This window comes from Myodes glareolus, chromosome 24 (assembly GCF_982192425.1).
Source record: "Myodes glareolus chromosome 24, mMyoGla1.1, whole genome shotgun sequence".
Lineage (NCBI taxonomy): Eukaryota > Metazoa > Chordata > Mammalia > Rodentia > Cricetidae > Myodes > Myodes glareolus.
The window spans coordinates 22,801,417-22,828,382 of record NC_142049.1 but is presented as its reverse complement, the minus strand read 5'-3'; the positions used below and the strand labels follow the sequence as shown (position 1 = coordinate 22,828,382).

Sequence of the window (26,966 nt, the reverse complement as noted above, 5' to 3'; positions counted from 1 at the left end):
TGTGAGCCACACCCAGATCTTCTCCAAGACCAGTAAGTATTCTTAACCTCTAAGTCATCTCTCCAGCCCCTAGTCCTCTCCTTTAGCTTTCTTTTTACTTTGCACCAAGTAAAGTATATTTCAGGATGGCCTTGAACTCACTCCAAGGCCAAGGTTGACCCTGAATTTCTGACTCCTCTATCTCCACCTCCAGAACCCAGGGATTATAGGCATGCACAATGAAACCCAGTTTTGTGTAATGTTAGGCAATCAAACCCAAAGGTTGCACACATTCCAAGTACAGTCTGCTAACTGTGCTATATACCCAGTCCATGCAGTAATCATTTGTATTTAATGTTACGTTTAAGTCATCATTCATTCTTGCTTTGCTCTATATACCTATACAGCTAATCCTTTGGTTATAGTACCTTTCCACAAATACACACATACATTTATACATACACACACACACACACACACAAAATTAAAATAAATATATAAATCAAAGCCATGAGCCACCACACTCAGCATATATATATTCCAGCAGTCAGGTTGCAGAAGCAGATTGATCTCTGTGTGTTCCAGGCCAACCTGATCTACACAGTTAGTTTCAGGAAAGCCACGGAAACATAAGAGACTCTGTCTCAATAAGTAAATAAATAAAACTATAAAACATAAAAACACAAAAGCCAACAATGGCCAACCTTGCACTCTCTTGTTGGAATGGTTTTGGAGTTGTTACGGCTGTGGAAGCTGTCAATACAATTCTGGAATTTCTTTCCAATCAAGGCTTCATCTTCCCAGCTACACTCTGAGTAAGGCAGTCCCATCCATTTGCAGAGATATTCAGGCTCATTTGAAGGTGCGGGCTTCCGACTATGAGCTATATCATGAATAAAAAAATTATCAGACAATATCAAATTAACAGAAGTGATATTCTTTATAAATATGTAACTAATAAACACCATGTGGCAAAACTATAAATCTGCAAATCAAATCACGATGTGCTCATAAATATTGAATATTCACTAAATATAAGATTGTTACTCACCTGGAAAATCTGTTTGGCCCAATGTAGATTTACTTGTCTTCACAGCTAAACAAATATAAAATAAGACAGAAAAGTTATAAATATACCAAGAAAGAAGAAAAAACAGACCTTACGAGTAAGGGACTGGAGAGATGGTTCAGGGGTTAAGAGCACTAGCTGCTCCCCAAAAGGACCCAGATTCAATTCCCAGCACCCACAAGGCAGATCACAAGTTTTGTTACTCCAGCCTCAGGGGATCTGAGGCCTTCTCTTCTGGCCTCCTCAGGAGCAAGCATGAACTTTGTGCACAGGTATACATGCAGGCAAAACACATACATATAAAATATAAATAGCTTAATAAAAAAAGCTTTTACAAGTAAGAACGTGTGCTCATTCTCCATTGGTTAAAGGAAGCCTGTTCTAGCCTGGGTGTCACACTCTCATCCTAGTACTCTGTTATTTTTCTTTTCAAATACATTAAAAGTATTTAAGTATAAGGGTTCAAATAAATAGAAGACCTTTTCTGGGTCAGCAAGACACCGAACAAACCACAGCAATGAGTGATGGAAAATAAATTCCACGGCCACCATCGGTGAATGTCTGAAAGACTTCCTGTGCATCGTCTCCTAAGGCAAGCGTGCTGGGCTCTGGAGAGTTGTAAATGTCATGTGCTTTCAGTGTCTATCACTGACAAAAAAGAGCATTTGAGGCACAGACTTTGCACAGTCAGCAGAATGACATACTATTTCACAGAATGATCTCCTCATTTAGAGGTGCAATAAAGCAACTGGGAAAAGCCTTAACTTTTAGTCTTACAGGTTCATTCTCCACAAGTTTTTTTGTTTTGTTTTGTTTTGGTTTGGCTTTTTTTGTTGTTGTTGTTTGTCTGGTTGGTTGGTTGGTTTTTCGAGACAGGGTTTCTCTGTGTTGCTTTGGAGCCGTCTCCACAAGCTTTAAAAATGAAGTAATTCCCAAAACAAAGAACTTCTAGTTGAAAGAGTAAAAACTGGTTCTGTTACTTTTTAAAGTAAGGCATCACTGAGTCTACACTCAAAACCACCTCTCATCTCTCCTAAGGCCCCCTCAAGCAGACCTGTTCTGCCAACAATTACTTCCTGCTGCCATTTCCCTGAAGCCAGACAGCGCTACTCCCAATTTAAGGATCAAATCCGAGGCACTATTCCACGTCAGTCACACCTACTTCCACGGCAGCGATCACTCTTAGCTCACGGCCTACTCCTTCTCGGTCTCCAGAAAACAGGCTACAATGTTCTCAGACTTTCTCTTCATACAATGTGTGTTCTCTCTCTCTGTCTCAGTACATTTCAAAATTTAAGTACTACCAATATATCAACAATACCTAAATATAACCTCCAAGTCACCACATGAATACACATTGGAGTCCTCAAATAATACTTGTCTCTTAGATAACAACGAAGTTACCAACCAATGCATTTGATTTCAAATCCAAAAATCAGTTCTTCCCTTGATCTTTCCATTTCAGTGAACAGTACCTATACTGTCTTAGGAAATCCTGCAAGCCAAGCATCCCTGACACTTCCAACTTTCATTCCCCACACCCAAATCTACAAGCAAAAAATAATTCTCCCTTCAAAATAAATAAATACAGGCCTCTGTTTAGTCTCAAAAAGTAAACCTATAAAATGCATCTTATGAATTTATATAATCCTAAAGCCTAGGTTATTTTCTCCAAGTTTATACATGACTAAAATGAATTTCCAAGAACTTACCTATTATTCTTTCTACTATTTGATACTGTTTATTCAACTCTGAGGCCAGCTCCTGTTGGCAATTGAAATATTCAACATCTTCTGGAGAAACTTTCCCTAACCTAGACAGAAAACCAAAAAACAAGCATATACCAGTTAGAGCTTAGAAATCTACACATATGTATCAGAGCAAACGTTCTAAGTACAAATGTAAACTTAATTGCTTCCAGATGTCCCTTTAGTAACCTTCAATAGTAACAAGTCTGAGATGTTTAAATGAGACCAAAAAAAGGGAAAATACAACAAAAAAACTTCCCATTATTTCTACAAACTGTATTACAACCAAGAATAATTTCAAGTGTATCAAAACCCAGAGGGCTCTAGACTATTAACTTTCACATATAAGCCACCCCAGCCTAATCAAACGAAAGTAGCAACATGTTCTGAGATTGGCTCTACATACAGCTGTCTAAATTCAAGTCACTGATTCACTTGCAGTCACTTCTCCCATCTACAAAACTGTTAACGAAACAAACAAAAATCTCACAATTTTATTGTCAAGATCAAACAACATACTTAGGAAAGGAAATGTGGCAAGTGTTCCATGAGCCAGCTGTTCTTGTTAAATTTGAGAATTTAGTAACCACACATGAAAGCATTCACTGTCAGCATGTCACAATTTCAGAAACAGAACTGTAGAATGCTCAGCACTCCTTGATCAGATGAAATCCTAGAGAGCACTGCTCTCCACACATTTAAAAACCTCCCTTCCCGTATGGACTGAAAACACCACTTGAATCCGCAGCAGGAAGCATACCATTGTTTGATTTCATCCTCTTTCTTCTTGAAGTTCTCCAGTTTTTTCAGGCCCTTCACTTTCTGCTGCTGTAAGGACTCTTCGCTCTCCCATGTGCTGTGGATGTAAGACCAGCCCTTCCACTTGATAAGGTACTGGATTTCACCTTCCTCCCTCTCAGGCTCAAAAGCCTCACTAGGATCTCCATTAGCTTCAACAGCATACACAGTGGTAGATGCCCCCGTGGCTGCAAAAGGATTTGCAGTTTTAGGTCAACTTTAAAGGAAATGTAAGAAACCAGGCGAAAAAAGCAATTGCCAATAAGAATCTCTCCTTAAATAAGCCAAATGCCTCTGACTTACAATAAGTGGTCAACTTACTGTTCAATTATAACTATTACAATACGTAAGTCAACTTGCAACACAGGATGGGTCCAGTAATTTTAAATATCCCAAAAATGCTACTGTTTATCTTAAAGCATGCGCAAACTTGCAGGTGAAGGCAAGCAAATCTGCAAACACCTTAAAAATCAAACAACAGCACCTTTCCTTTTCAGTATGACTGCCTAAAAAAGCAGACCTCTTCCTCTGAGAACAGAGTAAGAAATCAAAACCTCCTCTCCTTACTCACCTCCCCAAAGCTAAGTCTTACCCTCAAGTAAACCAGACTGGGAGTGTGGCAGGGAGGTGAGCACCAAGGCCTGGTTCAGCTGCCAGCACTGTGGACAGTGCCAATGATAGTACACGTCTGTAATCCCAGAACTTGGGAGGCAGAGGCAGGGAGTCATTGCTGAGTATATAGAAAACTGGAGACCAGTCAAGGCTACCAGAGACCCTGTGTCAAAAATCCAGAGAATAATTTGCTTCCCAAAGACACAAACCTCCTTTCTTTCCCAGTCTTGAATCTAAGACCTTTTCAATCGTTTCACTATTATCTTGCTGTTCATCAACTCCTTCTCCAGTCATTTCAATGAGGTCATCTGAGTCAGTCTCAAAGTCATCATCTTCCTTGTAACTGTGTGAGAAATAATGCTGAATGAGCAGGGGACTGTACCTTCAGAACTACATATCCCTACAGATAGCACTGGCGTACATAAGAGCCACACTCTTTGACGCCAACAAATTACTCACAGATTTTCCAGTCGATGGCTCAAAACCTCCCTCGTTCCATTTCAATCACTCACACAAGTCCACAAACTAAAGTAGCTCATACTACACGTATGAGCAAGATACAGGAATCTACAAGGATACCCTTTATTTAGTATCAGATAATATCTAAATTATGACGAAAAAAGAAAATCCATAAGGAAAGAAAAATTGCTATTATTTCAGACAAAAGAAAAAAATTCCTAAGATTAAATGTTTCAATCATGCAATTTTATCTCCCAATGACAAAAAAAAATGAAATTTAATTTGACCCAAACAGATGAGAATGTTCAAACTCATACTTCTGAATTATAAAATATAAAATGTATTTGGCCATGATAATCCCAGAACTGGAGAGACTGAGCACAGAGAAGTGATCTGAGGCTGATCTGAGCTACACAGTAAATTTCAGGATTGTCTTGACTACATAGTAAGTTCCAGGCTAGCCTAAATTACATCAAAAACATAAAAAGAAAAGAAAAACAAAATAAAGCCTTTACAACTAAAACACACATAAACAGTAAATACAAGGGGACACAGTTCAGTAGTATTTGCCTAGTATAAGCAAAGTGCTGGGTTTAATCTCCAACAAAACAAAATGATAATAGAGAAACATAAAGCAAGATACAAGATAACACGGTAAGAAAATGAGCTAAGCTAAACACCAGCACATTAAGTCTAGCCCTACATTTAACTATCAATTGGAAACATCCAACAAGTAATTAATATCTCTAGTGCTCGGCTTCACATTGCTAAGTAGACCAAAAGAAAGATATATTTGTTCTCAAAGTAAACGTACTTCACATTCTCTAGATTAAACAAAGAACATATCTGAATATATTCTACTTTATTTGAGCATCAATTAATGCCTCGTATCCTACAATAATAATAATAATTATTATTATACCCAAATGTCAGTAGATACAGTAGGACTCAGGAGTGATTCAGAAGTGAAAGCCCCGTCCATCCATTGTTCTGAAACATCAGAAAGATAGCCACCAGGGCAGGATGTGACCTCGGCTGGGGCAGTGTCAAATGCACTGCTGTTACTCTCCTTCTCCCCTGGGCTAGACTCTGAAAACAACTTTATCACAGAGGCTTATGTCCTTTTTTGTTTTTTGAGACAAGGCCTCACTGTGTATCTCTGGCCTTTCTGAAACAAGTTATGTAGACCAGGCTGGCCTCAAACTCACAGAGATCCACCTGCCTCTGCCTCCCGAGTGCTGGGATGAAAGGCTTGTGCTACTGTGTCCTGTTCAGGCTGATTTTCTTACCTGTCAATCACATTATCTAAAACTTGAAGTCAAGGTCTAAACAGCAATGTCATTACCATCACGTCAACAAAGACCTCCCAGGCCACAACTGACCTCACATTTTTAGCAGCTCGTCGTCGAGTCTGCCTTTTGGGAGCTTCATCATCGTCGTCATCATCATCAGAAGACTCTTGCTTTTTCCGCTTTCCACGCTGAGGCTTAGGCTGCTTTTTAACCTGAGGTTTAGGCACTGTTCTAAAATAAACAGAGAAAGAAATAGCAAAGCTTTAACTCTGTCACTTGGTGGCTATTTCAGACCTACATACAGGCATTTCTCAGAGCAGTGGCACACAGAGAGAACTCACTAAAGGCGGCCAGGCATGGTATCAGACTGGAGTCTCCAGCACACACAATGAGGATCGGGAGTTCAAAGTAAACCTCCACTACAAGATACTCTCGGAAAAGCAAGGGGAAAAAGATAACGTACACTCCCACAGATGTGTTTCTCCTGCCTACCTAATGAACCCTAGAAAATGATCAGCAAATAATGCACTAAAATCGAGCACGGCATGTCAATCTTGAGAGCTTGAATTCGGGGAGACGAAACTCAAGCTTTCCATGATGAGGTAAGGACAGGCACTAGGCCAGGAGTTGACAATTTTTTTCTGCAAATGGCAAGGGAGAAAATATTTTAGATTTTTTTTGGCCTAGGCATAAAACTGGGCCATTGAATAAGCATTTATGCAAATAGAAGACATAATATTCTTCACAACATTTTTACTGACAATTCAAAACAAAGATATAGAATGTTTTGGTGATATGATTAATAAGAATAGAATTATTGTAGAGAGAATGATTCACATAACTAGGATTCAAATTTAATACTATTACCATACTATAAATGATAAATGTTCATCAACAAAAACTATTATGAGTTTTCAAGCCATTAAGAAAGGAAGTGTTGGTTGTGATTTTACCCCATCCTACTCAATACTGAAAGAAGGTATATTCTGTGACTGTGGAGGTGACTCAGTCTGTAAACTGTTTGTCACACAAGCATGATGACCTGTTCAATCTTCATAATCTACACACACACACCAAAAAAAAAAAAAAAAAAAAAAAAAAAAAAAAAAAAAACCCACACACGCACAGTGGCATGCATTTGTAATCCCAGTATCAGGAAGGTAGTGACAGTAGGACCTTGGGGCTAGGCCGGTCAGCCAGGCTAAACTCATCACTAAGCCCAGGTCCCAGTGAGAAATCCTCTTAAAAACCAAGGTAGACAGCTAAGTAACAACACCCAAAGGTGACCTCTGGCCTACCAACACACACACACACACACAAATAAATAAATAGATAAATAAATAAATGAGGTTAAATTTAAGGCCAGTCTGAAAGGTCAGAACTACACGGTAAGACCTTTTCTCAAAAACCAAAAAAGAATATAAGCTGTGTACTAAAGCTGCTCTCAGAGTCTAGTCATCCTTGAGAAAAACTGGTGTTGAGCCCAGAGGAGGAGCATAACAGCAGCTCGTTTGACACTGTCTTAACCAAGGTCACGTCCTGTCCCCGAGGCTATCCAGAACAAGGGATGGGCGGTGCTCTCACTCCTCAATCACTTCGAGCCTCACAGTGAATTTCTTCTGCCTTCTTATACCTGTCATCAGTTGCCATGTTTCACCAAAAATTACTAAAACTTGTCGCCTTCTTAACCTCTGCCCATCTCTATACAATTAGGCGCTCTGCTTAACGCTATGGACATTAAGCAGTAAATATGCTTTGGACCAGCCAAAAAGAGTATTTTCATCTTAAGAATTAGTTCTCACCAAGCATGGTGGCACAGGCCTTGAATCCCAACTCAGGAGGCAGAGGCAGGAGAATCTCTATGAGTTTGATAGCAGCAAGAGCTACATAGTGAGTACCAAGACAGTCAAAACTAAATGAAGAAACCCTGTCTCAAAAAGCCAAAAAGTAAATACAAGCAAAGAATTAATTCTTCCAAAAAGAACTTATAACCTAACCATACAAAAAGGGGAGGTTTTTTGGTTTTTGTTGTTAATGTTTTAAAGCAGAAGATATGGTTGCATATACCATGCCCTAAATAGACTGCCACGAAAGAAGCAAAGATCCACTGTCAGAGAATATGATCAGAGTCCATGATACACATATATGAAAATGCAATGAGCAAATCCATTACTATTTACAATTATTATATACTAATAATAAAATGATTTAGTTTAAACTCCATGGTATATGAAGAGGGAAAAAGTATCTCCAGTCAGAACCACATCCACGCAAATACTTAAAAGTGATCTCAGTAGCTCAGTCACTTGGTCACTTGGTAAAGATACAGGCTGGCACAAAGAAAACCAGATATCCAAATTCTACAACAGGACAATCTGTGCTGATTAGGGCTCTGGCTCCAGCGGAGCTGAGCTAGAGGCAGACGGGGCAGGCTGGCAGCACACCTTCTGGGCACAGGTCTCCTAGCTTTTCCTTTCTTTTGTTCCGGTTCACTCTCTGCGCTGGTGCCTTGTTCGTGCTCATCTTCTGAGGGGTCCTGTTTCCATTTTTCTCTGTGATCAAAAAAGCAAAACAAATTTTTCCTTTAAGAATTAATAAGCTAAACGATCTCAAAAAATAAATTCCAAACGTATTATCTGAAACACAGAACATATGTATTTTAGACATTATATTTTATAGTCTTGGTTTCTGTTACTCTTTCTAAGTTACATACCATCTATTCCTAGTTTAACTCTGGTAACATATAAATGGAGAATATGAGTATAATTTTCAAACCACCTTTTCTGGGGCAGAAAAATTCTGAGACCCATTCTATTTTGTTCACCACTGTCTGAACCCCAAAGATTTCTAAGCTTTCACATACATCAGAAGTAGCAAAAGAGCTTGCTTCTTACTCAAAAGCTGTCAATCAAGACAGCTCGGAATTGTAATAGTCACACATGATGCCGATATTGGGTAGAAATGTATTTGAAAACAATACAAGAACGAATTTTGCCGGACTAGCAAGTACTCTCCCACTAAGGTCCACCTGAAGACTGTATGAAATGTTTTATTAATCTTTAGAACATAATTAAGGAAACAGTTCCTAAATAAATTTTCAGTGCTGAACCTGCCACTCAACTAAACAATTTAAGACTGTTCTGTTTCTAAGACCTAGTTTTGAATTATTATTAGAGAAGGAAAGTGTTCTTTTGTTTCTCGAGATCTTACAAGGTTTGAAAGAGTCATAACCTGTAGGTGTCCTTCTACTTCTAAGAGCTTTAATCTCTTAAAGGCTAACCACAACACCACAGGGACCTAAGTCATTTCTCACCTGTAGTGAACAAAGTATGTAATAGCTACTAAGCATGAAAGACCTAGGAAAAAACCCGACAGGCACAAGCTTGAGGTTCCTCTGTAAACAAAACAATTACCACTGTACCCATGGGTTCCCTTAACAGAGGTCATAACAAAGATGCTTATTACAGAACTGCCAAGTCAAATTAATATTCATCATAGGTCAAGTCAAGAAAAACAGTGCTGGATTGCTCCAAAAAGGGGTTGATCTGCAGATTCCTGAGGCCCTTCCTAATAGCTGCAAGAGTTACTAATTAGTTACTACAACCACTTCAGCTCCACCTGAACTAGTTAAAGCTTGGAAGAGGAGAATCAACCCTTTCATAAAATAGCAATCTAACACTTTCATGTACATTAGTCATATTCAATCGTTGACTCCTTGCACAGAGATGGATACAAAAGCTAATAGAAATGGCCTTGGTTAAATAATGAAATTAACTAATGAACAAGTCCTATCAGTTTTTGAGTCACCACGTTGAGTACTTTTGGAGAGAGACTAGACAGTAAGCCCTGTTACTGGTTTCCATCTATCAGTCTATATTTAAATCAAAACTTCCCCCAAGTGGTGGTGATGCAAACCTTTAATCCCAGCACTTGGGAAGCAAAGACAGATGGAGGCTCTGTGAGTTTGAGGACAGTCTGGTCTACTTAGCCAATTCCAGCTAGGGCTGTTACACAGAAAATCCCTGTCCAAACCTCCCCTGACCAAAAAAGACTTTCTTATATCTACCTGTACTCTGGTATCTAGCTTCTTCTGCTTACTCAAGGTCTAGAATAAAATTTTGCTAAAGAATACAAAGAAGTGAGACACAACAGTGTACTCAAAACAAGACAGCAATGACCAGTTCAAAACCAATCTTGGCTACAAGAGAAACCCTGTTGCAAGAAACAACAACTAAAGGAATCTAAGTTATAGAAGTTGATTGTCAAGAAGATGGAAGAAAAAGTGACCCCAACACTCAAAAAACTGGGATGTGAGTCAGCCGTCGACCTAGGACTCTGAAAAAGTCATTACCCTCCAAAGTCATGCTGCAAAACCTGGACTCCCAGGAACAAGTCTCAAAAACATGGACATTTAAGGACCTGGGGAAAGTATATCAATGAGGAAAATCCAGAGTCAAATAATCTGACCTAGGGGCTAACAGTGAGGCCCACTAGATCTAGAGCATCACCAGGGCTATCAACAAGGTCCACTACAGTTAGGGCATCACTAGGGTTAGAGCTAAGACTATCAATGAGGCACCTGACAAAGGATACTGCAAACTAAAAAGAGAAAGTGTATGTTGAGGCCAGAGTATCCTAGTCAAATTAAAAAGTTATATACAACCAGGAGAGTTTGGGCTCTTCCAGCACAGGAATGTATAAGGAAAAAACTGATCAAATCAACTGGTCTAAAGCCTAGTGAGATGCTCTTCCTTGAAGACTAAGTCCACTAAGAAAGTTGCTTGCATGCACAGCAAACCTCACACAGACTAGTCTCAATCATAATCCATAGAAGACCCTTAAAGACCGTTGGAAGCTATGGATCCCTTGCCCACCTGATTTTCTTTGCCTGCCTCAGACCCTTTGCCTGCTGGAGTGAACTGAGCAAAACTTATTTTCCTCTGCTCTGAGCACGAGATCCTGATGGCAGGCTGGTGGGTCTGCAGCTGAAAGATCCGAGAGCTGGGGAGTGGCCAGAGCCCTACATAAGCTTCCCCTGAGGACAATAAACTTGGCACTCTTGTATCAAGAGTGACCCATGTCTCTGTCTCTCTGTTTCTGTGTCTTTGTATGATTTTAAGTTTCTCAGCCCGGTTTCCGGCTTGCATACAGACCTGTAGCAGCACGGAAGTTACATGCATAATACCGTAAAGCACGTAATACAGGACCGTTTGGGGGGTTTTACAAAAGACCTAGGAAAAATTACAGTCAAGCTCATACATTCCAGAATATATAGACAAACAGAGGGACAGGTGTTTGAAACTGGGCACATTATATTTTAATTTTCAAGAACAAGAAAAGAGAAAAATATTTGTTTTGGTTTGTTTTTTCTGAAACAGGAACTCACTATACACCTCTGCCTGCCCTGGAACTTACTAAGAAGACAAGGCTGGCCTTAAGCTCGCCTAGACACACCTACTACTCCCAGCCTCTGCCTCCCAAGAACTGGGATTACAGGTGCTTGCCAGCATGCCCCACAAGGAGAAAAAAGCAGTGGGGATTAAGCAAAAATGAACATCAATTTCCTGACCCCACACACATACAGCTCTTAGACAAGTAAAATTGCTCATTTCTTGTGCCTTTTCAAAGGAGACTCCCCAGTCACCCATACTCTCTAGGTCCCACTGCAGTAAAGAGGAGTCTTAATAGACAAGAACGTGGACCTGGCTCAGCAGTTAAGAGCACTGGCTGCTCCTCCACAGGACCTGAGTTTGATTCCCATCACCACATGGAGGCTCACAACCATCCATAACGCCAGTTCCAGAGGAGGCACACACTCTTCTCTGAACTCCTAAGGACACTAGGTATACATAGGTGCATATATTTACTTGCAGACGAAACACCAGTACACATAAAATAAATACATTTAAGAGAAAAAGAGAGCCAAGAATTTGATTAAAAACTATTTCACTTAACAAAAGAAACACCAACAAAAATTTCCCCAAATTTGGGGGATTGAGGAAAACACTACCAAAATATAGGTAATGAGACTACAAAGTAATGTAAACAAACAAGCAGTTCAAATACTAATCACCTGGGAACATCAACTTTCATTATTACAAAAGAGAGGCTGAGGAACGTAAACAACTGACTCCCATCTAAGCAGGCAGTGAGCAAAAGCCACTTTTAAATATAATAGGCCTGGATATTATTGGTACAAGGGCTATACTGAAAATGGCTAAGTGCCAAAGAGAATTCGTTTTTCTCCTTAAAAGACACATCAGGAAAAGAAGAAACTGGCTTCTAGATAGCATATATCTCCAAGCCAGAATACTTTCACCAACAATTCCAATCTCAGACTAATAATGACTCAGTTTCATTCTGGCATAAGTCCGTGATAGATTCCCAATTAAAAACATTGAAAATGAACAAATAAGTTCTCTCTCTCAAATTCACATCCCCACATACAGTAGATTTCATTACACTTGTTATTAGCTCAGAGTGCCAGTCATATGCAAAGTGTGATGCCTTCCCATAATGTGATCAAGGACATTTCAGAAAACATCCCACAAAGACATTAGACAGGAACAACAACCAAAAAAAAGCAGAAGAGTCCCCCACACAGCTCACGAGACTGAAGCACAAGGAAAACCTAAGCCATCCCTGCTTAGAGCTTGCAGTCTCCAACTCCAAGTCAGTTTGTAAAACACAATAGAAACTGGGTGTATTCAGGCAAGACAAAATTAAATACTGCTCTACAAAGTTCTTTAAAATATACATATAATGTAACCACTTCTATTCATTGCTGAGCAGGCAGAATTTGTATTAATATTTTAGAAATTGGTTTAAGAAATTCAAATTTGCCCAATAATTAGACAACAGTAACTGCAGACCTTAGTGGAAAATATTCCTGAATTGGTATACTAAGTTTTGGACATCTACATTTTTCAAAAAGGATCTACAGAATACACACAGTTAAAGGACAGTACATCATGGAAATGGAAAGGGCTGTAATTTAAAAATCTTACAATGTTTTCACTACACAGAATTTTTCTAACTAGAAATAATGCACAGCTAGGTAAAGGGGGATTCACTTGTAATCCTGGAACTTGGAAAGTGAAGGCCTTGACTACACAGTGAGACCTTTGTCTCAAAGGTCAATGAAGACAACAATGAGCAGCAGGAAGTGCCACGGTCCTGCACTCTCATCATCAGACTGAAGCAAGTGGATCACTGTAAATTTGAGGCTAGGGTGGGCAATAAAACAAGATTTGCCTCAAAAATAATAAAAATTAAAATTAAAAATAATTATCATTATCCTGAAGTTAGGGTTTGTGGCACACACCTGTAATCTCAACACTTGGGAAGCAGAGTCAAGAAAATCTGTCATAGTTCAAGGCCAGCCTGGTCTACAAAGTGAATTCTAGGCAAGGCATATGATCCAGGTAAAAATGAGATTCTATCTTTAAAAAATTTTTAAAGAAAAAAAATATGAACTATTACATATAAATCAAAGGGTTATATATGATGGTATGCACCTGTAATTCCAGGATTTGGAAAAGAAAGGCATAAAAATAAAGAGCTCAAAGTCATCCTCAGCTACAAACTAGGGCACTTGAGACCCTGTGTGAAAATAAACAAGGCCAGTGAGATGGTTCAGCAGATAGTTTCTCAACTCCAAGCATGATAAACTGTTTTCCATCTCCCAAGCCCACATGAGACTCCCATAAACTGTTCTCTGACCTTCACATGTACACTCATATACATATACATACAAAAAAAACTTTTTAATTTAATTGTAAGAAAAAACTTAATTTGCAAGATGAATGAGCATAGAACTAAGGGTTTAATCCAATGGTACAGTGCTTGCCTATAGCATGTGTGATCAATGGTAGAGTGCTTGCCTGTAGCATGTGTGATCAATAGTAGAGTGCTTGCTTATAGCATGTGTGATCAATGGTAGAGTGCTTGCCTATAGCATGTATGATGACCTAAATTCAATCTCAAGTGCTAACCAAAAGAAAAAATAATAATAATAATAATAATAAATAACAATAATGAACAAAGTATAATCTGTTATAAAATATTTCAAATCTAAGCTCAAGAATTAAAATCTTCTGGTCTATAAACTATAATCTTAGAATTATACTGCAACAGTACATATTTCATAACAAATACATGTTCAAGCAATATAAACCTTATCACGTCAACATGAGAAGTGGCCAGGTTAAATCTGGTCCTCACTTACCAAATATGCCAACATCTACTTTGCTATTTATGCTTACTTTCAAGAAAAAATTAACTGAGTTAACTTAAGTTGAAGCTATATGGAATGCAGGGCAGTAACCCAAACCAAGAGATCTGGGATACACAGAACAAAAAGATTGTCCTAGAAATGTAGACATGCTCACAACTATCAGATGCCGTCATCTCCCCCATGAAAGACTTACTGTTTTTTCAGCTGCCTCTGGCCTCTTCTTTTTGGACTCCCGCTCTCAGACCCGCTACTTGCCTTCAATGTGTGAGGGGGGAAATGATTACAGACTTTAGTTCACAGTGAGATTTTAGACAGAGTGAAACCTAAGCACTTGCTAGGTGGAGCCCACTCTTTTGCTTTGAAAGAAAAAAAAAGAATCAATGTCACTTTCTTTCTCAAGTCTATACTTAGCTCAGACACCCAGAGCAGTAACATCAAATACAACTTTCTACACATAAATGTTCTATAACTATAATGTTCAGCACAGTGAGCCGCCAGCCACGTGTGAGCTCAGCACTTCAAATGTGCCTACTAGGGCTGATGAATAAATTCTAAATATAAATTTTAAAAGCCACGTGTTGGCAGTAACTGTACAGAATGCTGCAGATCTAAAACAGCGTATAAAACACCAAATTTAGTGAGTGCACCTTAACGGCACTGCCGCTGATGTATCCACTTTATACTTGAAAGAGCATCTGAATCATGATGAAGAGCTAACAGCACTAGGCCAAACACACTGAGACAGCTTCTTCCCTCAAATGAAGCAAAATGGCACTCCTCTAAGACTAAGTCTGGGGTCCTATTGAGTATATACCAATGTATAAACCAGGAAGGGCAGACAGATGTGACTGGACACACGACTAAGGCTCAGTGGCCCAAGGCACTATGGGAAAGGGAAGCACAGACACATCAGCTCAGAAGTCACTCGAACTCAAACCGCACATACATGCAGGTGTTGGCATGAATCTGATTTTCATAGGACATTTGCTGAAAACCCATACCTAACTTCCCAACATTTGGCTATCAATCACATAACTTCCACTGGAAGTATGCTACATAGCTTAAAAAAAAAAAAGAGCAATCCTCCTATGGCAGAAAGGGGACATTTCACTGAGGCAAGAGTATCCCTTCAGACTCTATCTACAAACCTAATATACAGAGGTTTCACAAAACAATTACACAATCTGAGAAATATGAAACAAATCCAATTCTATGAATGTATGAACCCAAATATTACTGGCTTTAAAAATCACCAGTGTAGGGGCTGGAGAGATGGCTCAGAGGTTAAGAGCACTGACTGTTCTTCCAGAGGATCTGAGTTCAATTCCCAGCAACCACATGGTGGCTCACAACCATCTGTAATGAGATCTGGCGTCCTCTTCTGGTGTGCAGGCATATGTGAAGGCAGAATGCTGTATACATAATAAATAAAATCTTTAAAAAAAAAATCACCAGTGTAGGCACCTTAGATGGATGTAGTCCCATGATGGGGGCTTGCTAAGAATGCTCAAGTACCAAGACTCTGCCCCATCACTAAAAAATAGAAAATAAAGTACTCCGTCTCTCATAATTAGATCAGAAAATTAGTAAGAAAAACAAGAGACATTAAACACTCCTCTTTCCTTTCTCTGGAGTAAATCCAAAATTATTTCCATGTTCTAGTTGTTAAGCACTTAAACAAAACATTTGATATCTAAAGTTAACTGGCCACAATCGGTTACACTCTGAGAAATTTAACTTTAAATCAAGTTTAAATTAAAATTAAGTCACACCATACAATAGAGGAACGAAGCATTAACTATTACGTGCTTGGTAAGTGTTAACTTCTTACCCCACTCTCTGTTCATACAAAGGCCCCAACAGATTCACTTTTAGCTGCCTCACCTGAAAGTTAGTCTTTTCAATAATAATATACACCAGTCAAGGATGATGAGGTAAGATAGGGAACCAAAACACATCCCTTCCAATCATTTTTTCTTACCTCTTCCTTAATATTAAATCGTGATGGTTCTTGTCTGCTTCGGTTTGATCGCCTAACCCCATAAACATCAGGATATTCTTCCCACATCTGCAAAATTTAATAGACTGCACATGAATCATTTCCTTAACTACACCGCTATTATCATTATTAGAACACTTACTTCAAATCAAACACAATCATGTCATTAACTATCCAAAGGATCGTTTTGCTAGTTTTGAGAGAAAGCTAGCCAGTATCCTTCCAAAAGAACAGGCATTAAAAAGTTTTAACACTGCCTTCATGTTATTCAATGTGTTTAGCACTGTTTACTGTCACTAAACTAAAATATCCAGTTCCTTCCACAAAATACAAATTACTGAAGAATTCTGAAATCTCCTGATGCTTGCAGTTTCAATTATAAACAACAAATAGAAACAAAAAACGCAAGCAGAAGAGCTCCCACAGAATCTAATCAGAGAAGGCAGCACCCCTGCTACAAGTTCTCCAGATGAGAGTCAGCGCCATCTCCCTCGCCCACCCGCTTCAACTCCTAGTAATTAGCCCTCTGGCTTTCAGACTTTTGCTAACAATTTTCAGCAATTTGAAAAGGCAACCTTCAAGGAGGGGCTGGCTTTTCCACTGTCTTCCCTACTATGCTTAAGTACACTCTGTATTTTTACATAAAGCCACAGGGAAGCAAAAGGGATCTGAATGGACTGTGGAACACTGGCGTGAAGCTGTTTAATCATGGTCAGACATGTGGAACAGATGTTAGAAAGCCAAGCTTAGGAACAGGGGCTTTATTAAAAACAGAAGCAGCAGCTAATGTCATAAAAACATTTGGAAATTCAAAACAGTATATACAAAGGATGAGGAGCTACTGTCTAAGGCCAGAGAAATGTTGCACCTAACTATGTTTTCCTTAGGAAACCAGACAGTACACAGTCTATGCTATATGGCTATTTCACTCTGAAACTCTAATGGGAAATCAACCACAAAGTATCTAGATGGGGGGAGGGGTGACACACGACACCATGTCCCAAAACAGGCAGCATTTCTAAGTCTAGAACAGCACTGGAAACAAGTGCCATTGTTTCTTTCTCTTAAAAGTTTTAATACGATGAATAAACCAGACATGCCTAATCCAGGCATGGTGGCTCATGCCTTTAATCCAAGTACTCAGGAGGCAGAGACACGCAGATCATTGTACTTTCAAAGACAGCCTGGTCTACACAGTGAGTTCCAGGACAGTCAGGATGGCATACTGAGATATTAACAAGGAAAATAGAAAGTAGAAAACTGCCCTGAAAAAGTCAAAACTGATCAAAGATTAAACAACAACAACAAAAAGTCAATGGGAAAAGGAGGACAGTATTAACCAGTGACCAAAAAAAGCTGTAGTAAACTGAAAAACAAGGAATAAACTGAAAAGAAAAGCAAGCAAGTTAAAATAGCCCAGGAATAGACTATTAGAACTAAAATCCAACACAATTGTAGGATTTGGACTCAATGTTGTTAGATTCCCTAAAAAGGGCTTTAGCATTACCCAAATTTTAAAGGGCAAAAGACCCAAGCATGAGTTAGAAGCGACCAAGTGGGAGGGAAGTAAAAGACAAGTGAGAGGCGTGCACACTGACCTTTCTGCCCGCACCCACACCTAGCTCTTTACGGGCCTCTGCTACACAAAAGAAATTATCTGTGTGACCCCGCAGAGAATTTCACAGTGTCTAGTTTAACTGAATGGATAAATCACGCTAATACGGCGACACGGATCAGCCAGTCTCAGCACTCGCAGACTCTGCCTAGGCATGTTGGCTCCAGGGCTGTAGCTGTGCTCCAAGTCCCACTACTGCACTACTTACACCACACAGCAGCTCGTGTCATCTGTCCGTTAGAGGCCACCTAATTCTGCTCTTCCAAAAAAGAGCTGGCATGAGAACTCACTCACTACTGCATGCTCTTACACAGGTAATAAAACTTTCCTCCTGTCAGGGGAAGGTGGGGGAAGCTAGACTGTAAACAGGATGTATATATGTATACAAAGCAGTATTTTTGGAATTTCTCATTTATGGTAATTCTTCTACTAGGTCCAGCTACATGAAACTATGCATTTTTACCTTTTTAGTACTGATCATCCTAACCACTAAAAAACCACCGGACATTTGCAATTTTTTTTTTTTATTTATTCATTTTTTTATTTTTCGAGACAGGGTTTCTCTGTAGTTTTTGGTGCCTGTCCTGGAACTAGCTCTTGTAGACCAGGCTGGCCTCGAACTCACAGGGATTCGCCTGCCTCTGCCTCCTGAGTGCTGGGATTAAAGGCGTGCGCCACCACCACCCGGCCGGACATTTGCAATTTTATCTTAAAATAGTATGCACGTTTGTGTATGTGCATATGTATGCATATATGTATGTATTTTTCTGGTAAAACCTGAATATACAAATCCAATCTCAGTAATGCTTTCTCAAGCCAGGAATAGTGCAAAGAACTGCCTGTAAGTCCAGCTCCAGTAGACTGGACACTCACTTTTGGCCTCTTCAAGGATCAGCACACATACACCCACAAAAAAGCTGGGAGCGGGGGGGGGGGGGGTTGTCGTACCTGCTCTAATTGCAGGTGGATCTCTGTGAGTTCGGGGCCAGCCTGGCCTACACAGTGAGTTCCAGGACAGCCAGGGCTACATAATAAGATCCTGTCAGCAAACAAAACAGAAAAACCTACTAAGTGTTTCTAAGCCTGGCCATCTGCTGGCCCCTAAAATTCAAACACCTATACACGGCAACTTTCCTGACAACTGAAATAACTATTCAACCCAAGTCTGTCTCCAGAGCTCCAATTGTTTCTTCTCATATTGTCTGAAAATGTTCACTACTGCCTACAATTTAGTACAGCTTATATGAAAGCTAGTATGTAGAATATATATTTGCATCTTAGAGTATAGCTTAAATTTGAAAAATGACAGCATAAAACTTAATTTTATTAAGTTTCCTCCCACCCATCAAAGCTGAGGGCCAAACCCAGAGCCTTGTGCTTGCTAGGCAAGGGCTCTACCACTGAGCTAAATCCCCAACCCCAGGATTTTTTTTTTTTTTTTTAAGAAACAGAAAACAGTACTCTTCTGTGGTGGCTCACACAGAATTCTCTCAAATAAAATCTCCCAGGTTCAAATGTGGTGGGCTGGAAAGCAGCTTAGCTGGATAGTGCTTATCTAGCATGCGCAAACCCAGCACCGCAGAAAACCACACGATAGAGGGACAGGAGGGAGAGGAAGGAAGATGAGGAATTCAAGACCATCTTTGGTTGCTATGAGTTCGGGGTCAACCTTGGCTATATGATATCCTATCCAAAAATAAGTTCACCTGCTGATGAAGCCACATAATTACTAATCCTTTTCCACCAAAAAAGGGAATGTATCCAAAGTTTAGAATCAACGTGAAAATGTTATGCAAGTTAATGTGTGCCTTTGGTAGTCTTTGCTATAAGACTCTTTTCTAATAATCAAAGTGCAGCTGCACTTGGCAAGAAGTCTCCTTATGACAGTGTGATGGTCAGGGCTGTAAGGCCAGCACACTGGGTCAAAAGAGCAGCATCTTGAGCTCCAGGCCACACCAGGCTGTGCTGTAACACACTGCCTGAAAAAAAGGTCGAGTGGGGAGGGAAGGACTAACCAGGTATAATGGTGCACACCGATCATCTCAGCACTTAGGAGACAGATACAGGAGGATCAGGAGTACAAAGCCAGTCTTGGCTGTACGGCAAGCAAGTTCCTGGCTAGCTCCAGAAACAGACAGACCAAAAGGCGCACTAATCAATCTTCTTTGGAAACCGTCTGAGCGCTGGTCCTGGATAGGAGCAGATTTGCAATAGACAGCCCGGGAGATACCTTCTTCACGTCAGCTATCCGTTCCTTCTTAGAGGCAGGCTTCTCTTTGGCTTCTGGAAGGACTGGCTGGGATTTGGAACCTGCTGATTCACTCTCCGATTCTGATTGACTCTCAGAAGACTCGGAACTGCTATTGGACTCGCTGCCATGTCCACTTCCGGGATCGCTGCCCTGCTCACTTTCCGACTGACTGCCAGAGTCTGAACCCGAAGCTTCTTCAGAGGCCGAATGACTTCATTTAATAGAGACACAGGCAGAGAGAGAAAACTTAAAATCATCTAAGAACTGCCACAGAAATAGGTTTTTAAATCCTCTAGTAATGTCTTCAGACCATTATTTCAGCAATTAAACATCCACATCTTCAAATTCACTTTTATTCTTGTGCTGCAGGTAACACTTTCCTACCGTTTTCAACCTTGACTTTGAATTTTGTTGAAACCATACATACACATTCTCACATTCCAGTGAACATAGACCCCTTCTCATTCTGATGAGGTAAAACTATATAGCTCCGAGTATTTAAGAAACTCTAAGACCTCACTGAAACACTAGAACTGACTAAGTCACCTTAATACCAATGCCCCTTCAAAATAAAAAAAAAAAAAAAAACAGTAATTCAAAAATGAGAAAAACACCACCACCACCCCCAGGAAGAATGTAATTATCCAATCAGCGGTTCTCGTGCAGGGGTTAAACTCGGGTAGGGAGCCACACACACCGTCTGTAGTTCACAGGCCCTGCCTCCTCAGCAGTGACTCTAATGATGGTCCTCCCACAGACCTGATAATGGCCTATGGACATCCAGTCACCTCCCTCATTTGAAACCACCCTCAGAGAACAATCTTGAGGAGGTAAATGACGGTGAAAGCCACAAAACCCAAGCTTTAGGCTGAGAGGCAGACACGGTAGCACGAAGCTTCCAAACTAGAAATGAGGTCACACAACTAACAAACGGCTATAGAAAACCGCCGGGCTGCAGATGAACTGGGTTGGCAGTGTGCTTTTAAAGCCAGCAGGGCCCTAGGCTTCAGCACACCAGGTATGGTGGTACACGCTCAGAAGGACTAGAAATTCAAAGGCAGCCTCTATTACACAATTGGAGGCCAGCCTAGAATATATGAGTCCCTGCCAAAACATGAGAGAAAGAGAAAGAAAATAAATTACTGGAAACTTGAATTGATTCAACTCTATAAAAAGCCCATTATAGAATAGAAGTCTTTCAGTCAAGATGAAGAAATGGAAAAATCTATCTCTAAGAAGAAAAGGCAAGACAACTACAAACTTCCTGATCACCTCATAGTGTCAGACATTATGCTAAATACTTTATACATGTTTATTCTCCAGAACAATCCTATGAAAAGACACACTTTTAAGAAACTCAGCCCTCTCTCTTCCTTTGAAATTGATACCGTAGCCAGGCGGTGGTGGCACACGCCTTTAATCCCAGCACTCAGGAGGCAGAGGCAGGTGGATCTCTATGAGTTCGGGGTCAGACTGGTCTACAGAGAGAGTTCCAGGACAGGCTCCAAAGCAGCTACACAGAGAAACCCTGTCTCAAAAAGTCAAAAGAAAAAGAAAAAAAAAAAAGAAAGGAAGGAAGGAAGCAAAGAAAACCTCTGCCATCTCTTACCTTCTGGCTGTACATTTTTTTCATCTCCTTTCATGTGTGTTAGTATTCTGCCTGAATGTATGTGTGTGTGCAGGACTTACAGAAGCCACTTGGATCCCCTAGGACTAGAGGTCAAACTGTCATGCAGAGCTTACAAGGCCTGTCCCTAACAGCCCAGACACCCCAGCCTGGTATTTTTACTAGACTCAGTATGAGCTGGAAAAAAATCTAGCTTCTGACAATCCCCCTATGCTCATGTCTGAATGATTCCCACCTCTCTCTGTAAGATCTACATTTTTTTGTATTGGTGTTTTGTTTCCATGCATGCCTGTGTACCATAAGCCAGAAGAGGGTATCCGATACCCTAGAACTGGAATCATAGACAGTTGTGAGCCATCATGTAGTTGCAGGGAACTGAAGCCAAGGTTGTCTACAAAACCAGTAAATCCTCTCAACCCGGGCCCTCTCTCCAACCCCTGCTCATCTCTTCTTCATTCCTTCCCTCAACTCCATTTGCTCCATGTAACACTTAGAGAAGCATGGCAGAAATTACAGTACCATTCACCTCCAACCCGAGTACACAGTGCTTATGCAGCAAGCTAAGTATCTGACGTTGAGGGGCCGGGTATCATCTTCTGTAGGAAAGCAAGCTTTGCTCTCTCTAATAGGATCAGCCTATTAGACACTTCCAGACACTCACCTATTACTGAAATCACTACCGTAAGAAGTGAAAACTGGCATCCTGACCTTGGTATTGGCTTCAACTCCCAACCTCTGCTACCTTTTACTCTTCATCATGACTCCTGATCCTAAACAGAATCCAAAGCCCGAGCTCTTGGGATGGGGGTTTGGCTCAGTGATACAGTGCTTGCATAATCATGCATATGAGGCTTGGTCCCACAACACCTACCAAAGAATGATAAATGTAAGTTTTTGTAAAGCCCAGCTATTTACTTGACACAATGCCACGTCTTCCACTTGTCCCATCCTATAAAAATAACGTGGTGACTTGTCAAAACAGGCGTAAGAGAAGACTCAGCGGTTAAGAGGACAGGCTGCTCTCCCTAGAGGTCCTGAGTTCAATTCCCAGCAACCACATGGTGGCTCACAACCATCTATAATGAGATCTGGTGCCCTCTTCTGACCTGCAGGCATATATACAGACAGAACACTGTATACATAATAAATAAATCTTTAAATAAATAAATCCTACACTTCACCTTAGGATCCTTAGTTTATTAAAAAAAAAAAAGAATCACACATGGCACAATGTGTCATTGCCATGTCAAAAAGACAGTTCTCTGTGAAATGCCATGTAAGAAAGCTGGACTTCAATGTTTACTCAGGCTATTTTCAAACTGTTCTCTTAAACAATAAGCTATAAATATCTATGATTAATTTCTGAATATCTTTACTCCCAAGAAGAATATTTATGTTCTTTTGCCACTGCTCACTATAATCAGTAAAACTATAAATATTCTTGTATAAACCTTCTTCTAGGACAGCTGTATTTTTTTGTGTATGTGACCATTAGAAATGTTAACACTGCATACAATTACCACAAAAACACCCACATTCCCATTAGCACACATGTATGTAAATGTTAGTCTACAAATTTAATTAGTTAAGAGTGACTTATTCTGTGGGAAAAGTATGCTGTAATATAAAAAATAAAAAGTAAAAAATAAAATGTAACAGAAATCAAACCTAAGGAAACAAGAAAGCTACAGTTGCCTGTAGATCAGAGCAAAACAGGTGTAACCAGGTTAAGACATTGGCATCCTTATGGCTTTAGTGGTGAACTCACAGCTGCTTAAAACTTAAAATTTTTTGATGCATAAACTAGGTCACTAACTAAAATAAAGATGCATGTGAGTCAGTCAGTATACGACTAAGTAATTTAATATTTACTTTGACCAGGCAGTGGTAGCTCACAGCTTTAATTGTAGGACTCAGCAGACAGAGGCAGGTAGAGAGCTCTGTGAGTTCCAGGCCAGCCTGGTCTAAAAGGCAACCTTCAGGAGAACCATAGTAAAACAGTCTCCAAAATCAATAAAATACTTGTTTTTGCCAAAGTATAAGGGTACAGACCGGTTGTACGAAATCAAGGGAAGCAAGTGCTATGTAAAAACCAAGAAAAGGAACTTTATTTTGGAACAAGCAAGTTAGATATAAGACTTAACATTCCCAGGAAGAATGCTGGGATGCTTCTCATAAAAACCTTAACAAAGGTCTTTGGGGGTGGGGGGGGGGGGGGAATTGTTACTTGTTTTCAGATAAAAGCCCAGGCTGGCCTTGAACTCAGAGACAGACCGGCCTCTACCTCACTAGTGCTGGGATCAGAAGCCTAAGAGAACGTTTTTACTGTTGAAAACAGAATTGTTTTAACAGGATTACTGTGACACGGTATTTCTTAATGCCTAGCAATACTAAGGGCTTCAGTACTTCGCTGTAGCTTTCTCACGGATTCAGAGAAATCCCTAAAGAAAAAGGTCAGCCTGGTACAGTGGTACATGCTTTAATACCAGCACTTGGGAAGCTGAAGATCAGGAGACACCACTCCAACAGAAAGAGAGAATGCCAAATTCAGCTCCTATTCGGGTGACAATACTTAAATAAAACTCCCACTAATAAGTATGATTGTCTGACTTTCAAGATGTAATAGTTAACAAGGCAGCTGAAACTTAAATTCATAGAAATTATCTACTACAGTCTCATAAAGATCGTATTTATTTGAAAATTATTCAAACTCTAAACTTCAAGCAAATTTCATTAGTTTTCAAATGGACAAAAAAAAACTGATGAGTCAAAATCCAATAAAGAAGAAAAGAAAAGGAACACCTTTACTGAGGTTTTTATGAAACGGGTCAGTCATTCTTATAACAGTGGACTTTGACGACAATAGGGTCACTTCTGTTTCTTAAAGTGCCATTTCCAAAATGGTCACAAGAGGACAGCACAGCAACGGTTCACTTAAAAGAGAAAGTCTGTAGGTTCTCCAAGAGTCTCCATTTCAGTACACTGGTGTTTATTTTCCTAACTTACAAAATGGCTGAACTACTTACTACTTGACAGAGCTCCGTGGTTACCACAGGTAAAACCAAAATCTGAACCGCCAACTGATATCCATACAAAGTCTGCATTACAGACATTGAAAGTGTCAAAAATACACAGAAAGCCTAATCCTTGCATGACTCCTATAAAGACAAAGTCCTAGTGTGTTAAGGATGTCTGAATTACAGAATTTGCCCTATGCATTCCTGTGGCATTGCTGGCCCTGCATCCCACACATTCTTCAGTCAAACACTTTATCAAATCAACAAACTGCCACGTGACCACTCCTAGGCTCTAAGGAAATGGAAAGGGGAAGCTGTTCTCACCAACGAGGATATGGGACAACTCCTTAAGCTTTGTTTCTAAGGTCCCTTATGCGTCTAAGTTCAAGTCTTCAGATTCTGAAGAGTAAGTTATAGTATAAACTTGTAAGTTTTTAAGTTATAGTATGAACATAGCTAAGTCTAGTAAATTAGGAAAACAAAGTTGAATGTATACATTAACAAAACAACATATAAAGACTGGCAAATCAAAAATACAGTAGAAAATTAGGTAAAAACAACAAACATACAACCAAAGAAAAGAAACTGAAATTGTCAATAAACTTAATAAAATATAACATCTTTAAGGCCAGCACTTGGCAGACAAAGGCTGACAGATCTGAGTATAGGGCCAGACTGGTCTACAGAGTAAGTTCCACGACAGTCACAGCTACACAAAGAAACCCGGTCTTGAAAAACAAAACAAAACAAAACAAAACAAGAAAGGAAAGAAGAAAGGATGACTATCATGACATAAAAAAATTAATTTTATTAGTAATTTGGAGAATATATTATGATAGTCAATTTTATATTTTGCCCAAATAAAAATTGTGAGCAATGATAAGACAGTAAAGGAAAAGAGTAGTCACGCCACTAATCAATCAAAGTGATTTGATTAGCACAGGTTTGGAGAAAGAAGGTATTAACCAGCATGTTTTTTCTTACTTAAACTGAGTATATGTGCATGACATTCCATAACATACATGTGAAGCTTTGTGGGTTCCAGGGCATCTTTACTCATGAGCTTCTTGTCTGTTCCAGAAACGGTTCTGGTACAGTAGTGTAGGCCTTTAATCCCAACACTTGGGAGGCAGAGGCAGGAAGATCTCTGTGAGGTCAAAGTCTGTCTGGTCTATAGTGTGAGTGAGTTCCAGGACAGTCAAAGCTTCACACACAAATCCTGCCAATTAGTAAGTAGGTATGTTCCTAGATAAATCAAAGTTGGGCAACAGCCAAACACAAAATTATTCAAAGCCAAAATGAGGTGGAAAAAAAGTCTACATATCCATGTATAAAATATACAAGATGTGAATTACCCACACTGTCCATACAAACCCAAACAGGATTGGGCCTTAATATATCTGTAAATACAAAAGAAAAAAAAAGTAAACAAACAAGCCAGGCAGTGGTGGGGCACGCCTTTAATCCTAGCACTCAGGAGGCAGAGACTGGCGGATCTCTGAGTTTGAGGCCAGCCTACTCTATAAGAATTAGTTTCAGGACAGCTAGGGCTGTTACACTGAGAAACCCTGTCTCAAAAAATAATAATAAACAAAATATATCTGTAAATACCAGTGACAATTCAAAACTACAAATTTTGAAACATAACTATAAGAACTACAAACGCTTTTCAGAGCGTATATATATGCCAGGTTAGCACAAACACAACAATAATATAAGGGTATGCTGGGAGCGTGGCTATGTCTTAACTCTCTCACTAGAATTTACTCTTTGAGCTTCTTGTTTATTCGTAATTTTTCAAAAAGGTTTATTTTATTTTTGAGACAAGGTCTCACTATGAAGTTCTGGCTAGCCTGAAACCTGTAGACCAAAATAGGACCCAGAGATTCACAAGTGCTGGAGCTAAATAGCCAGCAAGGGCTCTTTTTCCCATTGAATCTATCCCTTCATGGTATTCAGTTCTTCTGGAAGTTTTCTTAACAGTGACAACACCTTAGGACTTTCCTGGTTGAGCTAGAAATGGCAGGGAAGGGAGGAATCCGGTCCAGGTCCCTCCAGCCGACACCACTGTGAAGGCAGACCTGCCAACATGAGCTTGGCTGCTTCGCTGCATTCTGACATCTCATTTCCTCAGAATCTCAAACAGGAACAAGACTATATATTAACCCCTTCCCACGCCCACACATCTTATTTTTGTTTTTGAGAAAAGGTTTCTTTACATACCCCTAGCTAGTTGGCTGTCCTCGAACAGGCTGGCCTTGAAC

At 39.8% G+C, this 26,966-nt stretch overlaps 1 protein-coding gene across 3 annotated transcripts in view; it reads right to left on the bottom strand.

Moving 5' to 3' along the window:
• Positions 1-26,966, bottom strand: part of Chd2 (chromodomain helicase DNA binding protein 2) — a 113,083-nt gene that overhangs the window by 71,827 nt on the left and 14,290 nt on the right. For all 3 annotated transcript variants that reach the window (XM_048434830.3, XM_048434831.3, XM_048434829.3), the window contains 10 exons: positions 20,038-20,269; positions 16,175-16,261; positions 14,387-14,448; positions 8,402-8,509; positions 6,048-6,188; positions 4,416-4,549; positions 3,557-3,782; positions 2,761-2,861; positions 1,031-1,075; positions 684-862 (listed from right to left, as the gene is read on the bottom strand). In XM_048434830.3, coding sequence (XP_048290787.1) covers positions 684-862; positions 1,031-1,075; positions 2,761-2,861; positions 3,557-3,782; positions 4,416-4,549; positions 6,048-6,188; positions 8,402-8,509; positions 14,387-14,448; positions 16,175-16,261; positions 20,038-20,269 — 1,315 coding nt within the window. The remainder of the gene's footprint in view (positions 1-683; positions 863-1,030; positions 1,076-2,760; positions 2,862-3,556; positions 3,783-4,415; positions 4,550-6,047; positions 6,189-8,401; positions 8,510-14,386; positions 14,449-16,174; positions 16,262-20,037; positions 20,270-26,966) is intronic.